The 11,382-nt window shown below is 40.2% G+C and overlaps 1 protein-coding gene across 1 annotated transcript in view; it reads right to left on the bottom strand.

Moving 5' to 3' along the window:
* Nucleotides 1–887: 887 nt before the first annotated feature.
* Nucleotides 888–11,382, bottom strand: part of Dcp2 (decapping mRNA 2) — a 36,337-nt gene continuing 25,842 nt past the window's right edge. The window contains 2 exon segments of the mRNA NM_001170469.1: nt 888–1,273; nt 3,402–3,453. Of these exon segments, the coding sequence (NP_001163940.1) occupies nt 1,110–1,273; nt 3,402–3,453 (216 nt within the window). The 3' untranslated portion in view covers nt 888–1,109.

Below are 11,382 nucleotides of genomic sequence, written 5' to 3'. Positions count from 1 at the left end.
TTCTGAAGGAGCAAAATACAAAATACATTCCTATGTGTGATCTAAGTACATTGCTTTAAGGGTCCCCCAGTGATAGTCTTTATTTACTTGTACTGGGTAAACTGCAGAACTCCTTCTCACTTTATAACCCAGGACCTTCAAGATATGAATTGAAAGCATGTCACTCTGGTATTACTGAAAACTGGAACCTAATGTAACATCAGCTTCTACAGATCAACACTGAGATGCAATATAGAACTAAGAATACAGTTTTCACACAGACTCACACAACTAGAATATGTATACATGTTTCACATGAGCATAATCATGGCACAATACTGAACAGGTGGAGGCAGGATAGTCAAGGTGTGGTGACCCAGAGTAACTGCAGAGTGGCTTCCATGCTCTGCTCCAGCACTCACAGGTTTTTTGACAACCAACATCAGAGCTGAAAATTATAGCATAAGCTCCCTACTGACTCCATCTCTCTTCAGAATGTGGACTTTGTCCTGATGAAGTGCTCAAGGGTTCATTGTGCAAATGAGTACTGTTTTGAAGACGAGGTGCTGAATGAACTTACAAAACTCCAGTCAGAAGGGCCAGATTCTCAGTGGTTAGAAGCAGAGAGATGAGCAAATGCCTGCATCCTGACAACATGGTTCAGCTGATGTTCAGCTCATTGGTAACTGGGGTTTTAAGTTCCTTCTAAAGTTTTCAATAAGCAAGCTTTTCAAAATCACTAAGATGGGGAGGTGAAACACTCCTATTAACATGGCTACTTGCTGATGATGCAATCAAAACAACTCTTGATCAGAATATAAAATAAAAGTCACTCAAGATAAAGGAAAAACAAAACGAAACGGGGAAAAAAAAAAAAACCAACCAAAACAGGGGCAACTAAAAAACTTGGTTCCAAACACTGAAATGGTAAATCCATATAAAAAGTTCTAAATGCACTTACAGTGCAAACTTGTGTTTCTTTCTAGTTTCTCTTCTGTACAGAAAATCTCTTTAGAAACATTGCCTCCCTGCATTTCTTTCAAATACCTGAGAAAGGTAAGGCTCGAGGAGACACCCACTCACATGCAACAGGTCTCAGATACTGGGACTTCGGCAATACACTTGCTGGATCAAAGGTCCAAGATTTTCATTATAGCGTTTTGGTCAAACTTGAAACTCAGAAAGGTTCTGGATGAAAATGGGAACTTGCAATGTCCATTGCATGCTACAGAATGTCCCTCAGCATGTTCTACCAGTGGGTCTTCACCAGAACAAGGCAAATCACATGCGGCATCTGCTTAGGAAACAAAATTAGTAGACAGTGACTCAAACAGTTTACCGGACACTGCCTTTCACCACTCAGAGGGAAACTCAGGTGGCTGTGTGTTAAGTCTTCCTATAATCTGACTCAATCCTAAACACCTCAGCTTAGGATTCAATGGAATCTGTTATTTCTACTTTTTTCTACTTATTTCTATTAATCCAGATATTTTACCCTACCTTTTAAGACCCATGCTTTCAAAATGGGCCTATTTTTAGCTCTTATATTTGTATTTTGTGCCATAGTAACCAGAGCTTCTTGACAGAGGTTCATATAAAAATTACAATTAATTAAACTGTAAAGATTAGAAGAACAGAAAATACAGTTAAAGTTACCAAGTTTTAACAGATTAAGACAGAAAACCTCAGAAGCTTTTGGACAATTAGTCTTAGCAATGCCTGTTAAATATAGTACCTAAAGTTAAAAGAAATACATGAGAACACATCAATTTTAAACGCTAATGGTGGGTCCCATGTTTAAAAGACAAGCATAACTTTCCATAGTAAGGTTAGAGCATCTTTGTTTATTTTTTAATCGGGTGTGTGGACATTATGTGAGAGCACGAGCACATGCATATCATGGTGCACACATGCAGGTCAGATGGCAACCTCATGTTCATGCCTTTCACCTTGAGATGGGGCCTCTTGGTTGTTTCTGCATTGGCCATGCCCAGGCCAATCCCAGGGGCACTGGGATTAAACACTTGCACTTCGATGTGTGGCTACTCAAGGGTCTTAGTGGTCAGAGCTCAGGTCTTTCTATCCACTGAGTTACCCTCTCAGTCCTAGAACATTTCTTTCAGACAGCTTTCCCTTTCATTTGTTTTAATGGCTTCACACTCTGCTCCTAGTGATGTAGGTGATTCAATTAACCACTTCAGGACTGTGCAATCGATAAATCATTGGTGGATTTGCAGGTGAAAAAAATTTTTTGAAACAAGGTTCCTCTTGTGTAGTCCTGACTTCTGAAGACAAGGTTGGCTTCAAACTCAGAGACCACCTGCCTCTGCCTAGTGAGTGCTGGGATAAATGGCATGCACCACCACGCCCAGCACTCTTCACTTCTTAAGAGTTTTCAGTATAAAAGGTTTCGGGTTTTGATGAACATGGAACCACAGTACAAGGAAATTTCATACTATTCAGATTAGCAACTAAGAAAACCAGTGTACTATACTTTAAACGACATTTACTAATCAAACATCAGTAGCACTAATGTAAGTTTGCATATTCATCATGGTCAGTTTCTCTGGTGGTGAGAGTTGTCCATAAGCTAATGTTTGCACGCTTAGACTCCAGGCAAAGGACTGTTTAGGATTAGGGGGTATGCCCTTGTGAGAAAAGCTGTGCTGCTGGGGGTGAGTTCTGAGGTTTCTAAAGTCCACTCCAGGCCCAATGTCTGTCTCTGGCTGCTACCTGTAGATCAGCAGGTAAAGTTCTTATCTTCTTCTCTAGCACCCTGCCTGCCAGCTGCCATAACCCTCTGAACCAGTGAGCAAGTTCCCCAAATTAAATGCTTTCTTTTAAGAGTTGCTCTGGTCAGTGTCTCTTCATAGCAGTAAAAGATTGTTTCCAAGCCAGACACACTATGTTCCATGTGAGGAAGGAGAAGTGGAATCATTTTAGTAAGGACTATGCTTAGCAGCATTTTACAAGGTTGACTTGCATATAAAGACAGCTTTCTATTAACAAGTTAAAGGAGTTAAATTTTTAGTTCCAGTCATAAAATAGGGATTTAAAAAGTATTTTTCTTCTTATCTTTGTTTTAAAAAACAGATGAATAAAAGTTCCTTAGGTTGACCCCATTACCTAAAGAGGCAAAAGGAGAACGAGGTGTTCTCATTACCACATTCCCCATTCCCCGAGGCCAGAAGCCAGTGTTCATGACATTTATTTACGGGGACTAGGGGCCTGGCACTTAACAAAAGGAACAGGACATTTGACAAGTGATGTTATCTGGATCACTCCTTCTAGCCATTTTTTACCAAGAAAACCTCACACATGCCATCTCTGCAGCACATAGGCAGTGCATCCTAAATAATCACCACCACTGAGGAACCCACTGAAGTCACAGCCCCACAGATTTTACAAAGGAAATGGCTTGCCTGTCTCAAAGTTGTCCTGAAGCTTTCGTGGATGGAGCTTCTTTTCACATTTCTATGAAAACAAACACAGCACAGCAGTCTCTTGTTACTCTTACTCATTAAAACTCCAGAGATATATGATCAAACACTTCAGGTAGAAAACTAAACTAGTAATCATTATCCCCAGTGGGGCTTTACAAAGCTCAACTTTTCAACACTTTGGAGACCATATAATGGCTTAGGAGCACTATCGTGTATAGCTCCCCACCTTTGCACAGGACTGTTTCAAAGCCTCTCCCATGTCCCAGTGCAAGGAGTCAAACCCAGCTACGCAGGGCACGGATAGCTCTGCAGTGAACAGCATCCCCTAGGCCTAACACCAAGTGAGCATCATTCCTTCCAACAAGCACCACCACTACTGTCAGTTCTGCTGACTCAAGGAGAGCTAACAGAAAGACCCACAATGCTGCACTACTACAATACCAACCACTTGGAAATTTACATCTTTTTCCTGTTTTCATAAAAATGAGTAAAGGGAGAAATTTTGACAATCACATTTATTCTCTTGAAAAACAAGCAACTTTTCAAGTTTTATTCTGTGAAGACCAAGCAGTAAATCTTAAACTTTGTCAATATACTCAGGAACACATCCTTCAGCATTCAAACTTCTCGTCTCTCTGACTGTGGGGAAAGGCACTGATTAATACAGTTTAACAGCTGCTGTGTGATCAGGGAACAGTGGCATTGCTACACAGCCCAGCTGGCCCTCTACTGGAGACTGCCTGTGACTTGCATGGCTGACCATTGACCTCTCACAGACCATTCTGTTCTGGATTTATCATTGTTTTTCCTTTAGAAACTTAAAAATGATTTAAAACTTTATTACTCAAAAAAATTCAAAAATAAAACCCTACAACCCACCAAAACCCCAAACCTGTGAGTTAGAACTAGAAAGAGAACCCATTTCATACCGTATCTATTAGCCACAAACAGCTCTTCCTTAGCCGCTAACACTTCTACAGTATAATGTAGAAAGAACGAGAAAGACTAAATACTAGGGGAGAGAATTTTTAAAAAAAAATTTCAAAATTTTCCAAACAAATCTGACACATCAAATCTCAAAAAAACAAATGGAACTTTTTAATGAGTTAAATTTACAAAGTAACTTAGTAAGAGATATTATTGGCATAATATTATAATTAAAGAAGCATTTTCTAACTTTTGTTAGAAGTCTTTTGAATATCTATTGTTGATTGTCTTGTTTTTGCTAACTAGTAAAAAGGTGAGAAGTCTGAAAATAAACCAATAAACTTTACTTTACTGGTAGAGTTGGTATACCCAAGTCAAGTGACTCTAGGGACTAAGTGTGCTGGATACAATCTGACACATATTAAATTCATTTTAAGAGGAGGGAACCTAAAGAAATGCCTCAGTAAGATCCTATGTAGGCAAGCCAGAAGGGCAGTTTCTTAATTAGGATCAGTGGGGCAAAGCCCACCCATTATGGGTGGGGCTATCCTCAGGCTGGTGGTCCTGAGTTCTACAAGAAAGCAGGGTGAGCAAGCCATGAGAAGCAGGACAGAAAGCAGCACTCTTCCACGCCTTCTGCATCAGCTACTGCTCCAGGCTCCTGTCCTGACTTCTTCAGTGATGGACTGTTATATGGAACAGTGAAGGAAATAAACCCTTTCCTTCCCCAGCTGCCTTACTCACAGTGTTTTATCACACCAACAGTCACCATAATTAAGACATTCAGGTTAACTGGTTTTTGTCTTGATTTCTTTTTTCCACTCGAAGTTTGACATTTCTGACGTAGCTAATTTCTTACAGACATGTCAAACAAGTGACATGACAAATAGAAAATCCAACATACAAGTGTCAAGACTATAATGGAAAAGATTAGTAAAGATGCTAAACTCTCTTCTAGAGAAAACTCTCTTAAATTTTTAAATGCAGTGTTATCGATGGATTACAAACCAGATGTCACAGAAAGACTAGAATGGTGAAGAGAATGGTATTGATCAAAGCTACAGAGTAGAGATCACAGAAGACTGGAGGAGAGTGAGTTATGACCATAAGTTATAGCAGAATGGGTCAAAAGTTTAATATGTTGTTATACAGAAGCATCACGATGAACAATAACAATATATTTGAAATGTTGGAAGAAAGCAAGTCAATTGTTGTGTTTCCTTATGCCCCAGGTTGGCCTCAATGTCAGGCTTTGTTTCTTTGGGCCTTAGCCTCCCAAGCACTGTTGAAGCATGTCAGGGTTAAGTGTTTTCACCATAAATATTACAGGACATATCCATATATTGAGGCATATACAACCCATAAATATCAATATTCTTATATATCAACTTATGAATACAAATTCAATTAACACCTTTAAGTAGTGAGTGTGTGTGTGTGTGTGTGTGTGTGTGTGTGTGTGTGTGTACCACATGAGTACAGATGCGCTGAGAAGCCATGAGACAGCATCAAATCTCAGGGAGGCAGAGCACATGTGAGTCATCCATTCTGGTCATGGAACTAGACTTGCAGCTCTCAGGAGCACCAGGTGCTCTCTCAGCCACACTGCCATTACTCCAGGCTTCTGAACACTGGGTTTTCAGAAAAGAAATAAAAAGCTCGTTTCTATTATAGTGTTTTCAAAGCTTTAAAATTAAGGTAAATAAAATCAAACAAGGCAAAAGTAGTGTGGTATCTGTACTTAAGAATGACCACAGAGGGTGCACGGGGGCTCCGGCAAAAGGCGGCACAGACCCTCCTGGTTGTTGCCCTCACCGAGCACTCAGAAGCAGGCCCCAAAGAGCAACTTGAGCCTTGGGACCACAGGTAAGACCAACTTTTCTCCTCCAAGCGACCTGCCTGGTGGACTCGGGACACACAGGGGCAAAATTCCTCTGGGACCTGACACTTCCTGTTTTTAACTGGAGCCCCAGCCTTGCTGATCCCAGCTCACAGCTCACTGCTCCCAAACCCTTTGGGAGAGAGAGTTCGCCACACTGACAGGTGGGCACTCCTGAGACTGCAGAGCTAGAGAAACCACCAATACTGCCCACTCCTGCACACATCCGGGACCCAAGAGGAAACTGTATACAGCCTCTGGGAACTGGAAGATAGGGGCACTCTTACGGCAGACCCCCTGCAGTCCAGAAACCACCAGGACCTGAAGGGAATCGGTCAACAATTCTCTACACCCAAACCCCTTAGGAGAGAGAGCTAAACCTTCAGAGGGGCAGACACGACTGGGAAGCCAAAAGAGACTACACTCTGCCCACATTTCTGAATCCAGAGGAAAACACCTAATGCCATCTGGGACCCCTATGCACCAGGACTCTGGGAAAAGGTGGGGCAGACCCTCCTGGTTGCTGTCCTCACCGAGAGCTCAAAAGCAGCACCACACGAGCAACTTGAGCTGCGGAACCACAAGTAAGACCAACTTTTCTGTCTCAAGCGACCTGCCTGGTGAACTCAGGACACACGCCCACAGTAACAGCAGAAGACCAGTAGACAGGAAAGATTACATGCCCGAAAGCAGAACACTATGTTCCCATAACTGGCTGAAAGAAAACAGGAAAACAGGTGGACAGCACTCCTGACCCACAGGCCTACAGAACTGTCTAGCCACTGTCAGAAATTGCAGAACAAGGTAAGACCAGAGACAACCTGATGGCAAGAGGCAAGCACAGGAATCCAAGCAACAGAAACCATCATAGACCAATTCTCCCACCAAAGCAAACACTGAAAATCCAAACACACCAGAAAAACATGATCTAGATTTAAAATCAGATTTGATCATGATGCTGGAGGACTTCAAGACAGACATGAAGACCTCCCTTAAAGAAACACAGGAAAACATAAATAAACAAGTAGAAGCCTGTAGAGAGAAATCACAAAAATCCCTGAAAGAATTCCAGGAAAACATAAGTAAACAGGTGAAGGAGTTAAAAATGGAAATAGAAGCAATAAAGAAAGCACAAAGGGAAACAGCCCTGGATATAGAAAACCAAAGGAAGAGACAAGGAGCCGTAGATACAAGCATCACCAACAGAATACAAGAGATAGAAGACAGAATCTCAGGAGCAGAAGATTCCATAGAAATCATCGACACAACTGACAAAGATAATGTAAAACAGAAAAAGCTACTGGCCCAAAACGTACAGGAAGTCCAGGACTCAATGAGAAGATCAAACCTAAGGATAACAGGTATAGAAGAGAGTGAAGACTCCCAGCTCAAAGGACCAGTAAATATCTTCAACAAAATCATAGAAGAAAACTTCCCTAACCTAAAGAAAGAGAGGCCCATAAACATATAAGAAGCCTACAGAACTCCAAATAGATTAGACAAGAAACTCCTACTGTCACATAATAGTCAAAACATCAAATGCACAAAAAAAAAAAAAAAGAATATTAAAAGCAGTAAGGGAAAAAGGTCAAGTAATATATAAAGGCAGACCTATCAGAATCACACCAGACTTCTCACCAGAGACTATGAAGGCCAGAAGATCCTGGACAGATGTCATAGAGACCCTAAGAAAACACAAATGCCAGCCCAGATTACTGTATCCTGCAAAACTCTCAACTAACATAGATGGTGAAACCAAGATATTCCATGAAAAAACCAAATTTACACAATATCTTTCTACAAATCCAGCACTACAAAGGATAATAAATGGTAAAGCGCAACATAAGGAAGCAAGCTACACCCTAGATAAAGCAAGAAACTAATCGTCTTGGCAACAAAAGAAAGAGAAAAAAAGCACACAAGCATAATCTCACATCCAAATATGAATATAACAAGAAGCAATAATAACTATTCCTTAATATCTCTCAACATCAATGGTCTCAACTCCCCAATAAAAAGACATAGATTAACAAACTGGATACGAAATGAGGACCCTGCATTCTGCTCCGTATAGGAAACACACGTCAGAGACAACGACAGACACTACCTAAGAGGGAAAGGCTGGAAAACAATTTCTAAGCAAATGGTCTGAAGAAGCAAGCTGGAGTAGCCATTCTAATATCGAATAAAATCGATTCTCAACCAAAAGCCATGAAAAAACATAGGGAAGGTCACTTCATATTCATCAAAGGAAAAATCCAACAAGATGAACTCTCAATCCTAAATATCTATGCTCCAAATACAAGGGCACCTACATACATAAAAGAAACCCTACTAAAGCTCAAAGCACACATTGCACCTTACACAATAATAGTGAGATTTCAAAACCCCACTCTCATCAATGGACAGATCATGGAAACAGAAATTAAACAGACACATAGACAGACTAAGAGAAGTCATGAACAAAGTGGACTTAACAGATATTTATAGGACATTCTATCCTAAAACAAAAGGATATACCTTCTTCTCACCAACTCATGGTACTTTCTCCAAAATTGACCATATAATTGGTCAAAAAAAAGGCCTCAACAGATACAGAGAGATAGAAATAATCCCATGCATTCTATCAGACCACCACGGGCTAAAGCTGGTCTAAAAAAACAATGAGGGAAGAACGCCCACAAATACATGGAAGTTGAACAATACTCTACTCAATGATAACCTGGTCAAGGGAGAAATAAAGAAAGAAATTAAAGACTTCTGAGAACTTAATGAAAATGAAGGTACAACATACACAAACTTATGGGACACAATAAAAGCTGTGCTAAGAGGAAAACTCATAGCTCTGAGTGCCTGCAGAAAGAAACAGGAGAGAGCATATATCAGCCGCTTGACAGCACACCTAAAACCTCCAGAACAAAAAGAAGCCAATATACCCAGGAGGAATAGAAGGCAAGAAATAATCAAACTCAGAGCTGAAATCAACCAAGTAGAAACAAAAAGGACCACACAAAGAATCAACAGAACCAAAAGTTGGCTCTTTGAGAAAAGTCATCAAGATAAATAAACCCTTAGCCAGACTAACCAGAGAACAGAGAGAGTGTGTCCAAATTAACAAAATCAGAAATGAAAAGGGAGACATAACTACAGAATCAGAGGTATTTTGAAAAATCATCAGATCCTACTACAAAAGCCTATATTCAACAAAAGTAGAAAATCTGCAGGAAATGGACAATTTCCTAGACAGATACCAGGTACGGAAGTTAAATCAGGAACAGATAAACAATTTAAACAACCCCATAACTCCTAAAGAAATAGAAGCAGTCATTAAAGGTCACCCAACCAAAAAGAGCCCAGGTCCAGAGAAATTTAGTGCAGAATTCGATCAGACCTTCATAGAAGACCTCATACCAATACTATTCAAACTATTCCACAAAATTGAAACAGATGGAGTGTTACAGAATTATGTCTATGGAGTCACAATTACTTTTACCTAAACCACACAAAGACCCAAAAAAGAAAGAGAGCTTCAGACCAATTTCCTTTATGAATATCAACGCAAAATACTCAATAAAATTCTGGCAAACTGAATCCAAGAGCACATCAAAACAATCACTTTCAGCAAAGTGGCTGAGTATAAAATTAACTCAAATCAGTAGCCTTCCTCTACACAGAAGAAAAACAAGCCGAGAAAGAAATTAAGGAAACGACACCCTTCATAATAGTCCCAAATAATATAAAATACCTCGGTGTAACTATAACCAAGCAAGTGAAAGATCTGTATGATAAGAACTTCAAGCCCCTGAGAAAGAAATTAAAGACCTCAGAAGATGGAAAGATCTACCATGCTCATGGATTGGTAGGATTAATATAGTAAAAATGGCCATTTTACCAAAAGCGATCTACACATTCAATGCAATCTCCATCGAAATACCAATCCAATTCTTCAGAGAGTTAGACAGAACAATTTGCAAATTCATCTAGAATAACAAAAAACCCAGGATAGCTAAAACTCTCCTCAACAATAAAACGACTTCTGGGGGAATCACCATCCCTGAACTCAAGCAGTATTACAGAGCAATAGTGATAAAAACTGCATGGTATTGGTACAGAGACAGACAGATAGACCAGTGGAATAGAATTGAAGACCCAGAAATAAACCCACACACCTATGGTCATTTGATTTTTGACAAAGGAGCCAAAACCAACCAATGGAAAAAAGATAGCATTTTCAGCAAATGGTGCTGGTTCAACTGGAGGTCAGCATGTAGAAGAATGAAGATCGATCCATGCTTATCACCCTGTACAAAGCTTAAGTCCAAGTGGGTCAAGGACCTCCACATCAAACCGGATACACTCAAACTAATAGAAGAAAAAGTGGGGAAGCATCCCGAACACATGGGCACTGAAGAAAATTTCCTGAACAAAACATCAATGACCTATGCTCTAAGATCAAGAATCTACAAATGGGATCTCACAAAACTGCAAAGTTCTGTAAGGCAAAGGACACTGTGGTTAGGACAAAACGCCAACCAACAGATTGGGAAAAGATTTTCTACCAATCTTACAACAGATAGAAGCCTTATATCCAAAATATACAAAGAACTCAGACTTCAGGGAGACAAATAACCCTATTAAAAACTGAGGTTCAGAGCTAAACAAAGAATTCATAGCTGAGGAATGCCGAATGGCTGAGAAACACCTAAAGAAATGTTCAACATCTTTAGTCATAAGGGAAATGCAAATCAAAACAACCCTGAGATTTCACCTCACACCAGTGAGAATGACTAAGATCAAAAACTCAGGTGACAGCAAATGCTGGCAAGGATGTGGAGAAAGAGCAACACTCCTCCATTGCTGGTGGGACTGCAAAATGGTACAACCATTCTGGAAATCAGTCTGGAGGTTCCTCAGAAAATTGGACATTGAACTACCTGAGGACCCAGCTATACCTCTCTTGGGCATATGCCCAAAAGATGCCCCAACATATAACAAAGACACATGCTCCACTATGTTCATAGCAGCCTTATTTATAATAGCCAGAAGCTGGAAAGAACCCAGATGCCCTTCAACATAGGAATGCATACAGAAGTTGTGGTACATCTACACAATGGAATACTACTCAGCTATCAAAAACAATGACTTTATGAAATT

The sequence above is a fragment of the Rattus norvegicus genome, chromosome 18 (assembly GCF_021556685.1).
Source record: "Rattus norvegicus strain SHRSP/BbbUtx chromosome 18, alternate assembly SHRSP_T2T, whole genome shotgun sequence".
Lineage (NCBI taxonomy): Eukaryota > Metazoa > Chordata > Mammalia > Rodentia > Muridae > Rattus > Rattus norvegicus.
The sequence above is the reverse complement of the archived record's forward strand: the minus strand, read 5'-3'. Positions and strand labels throughout refer to the sequence as shown.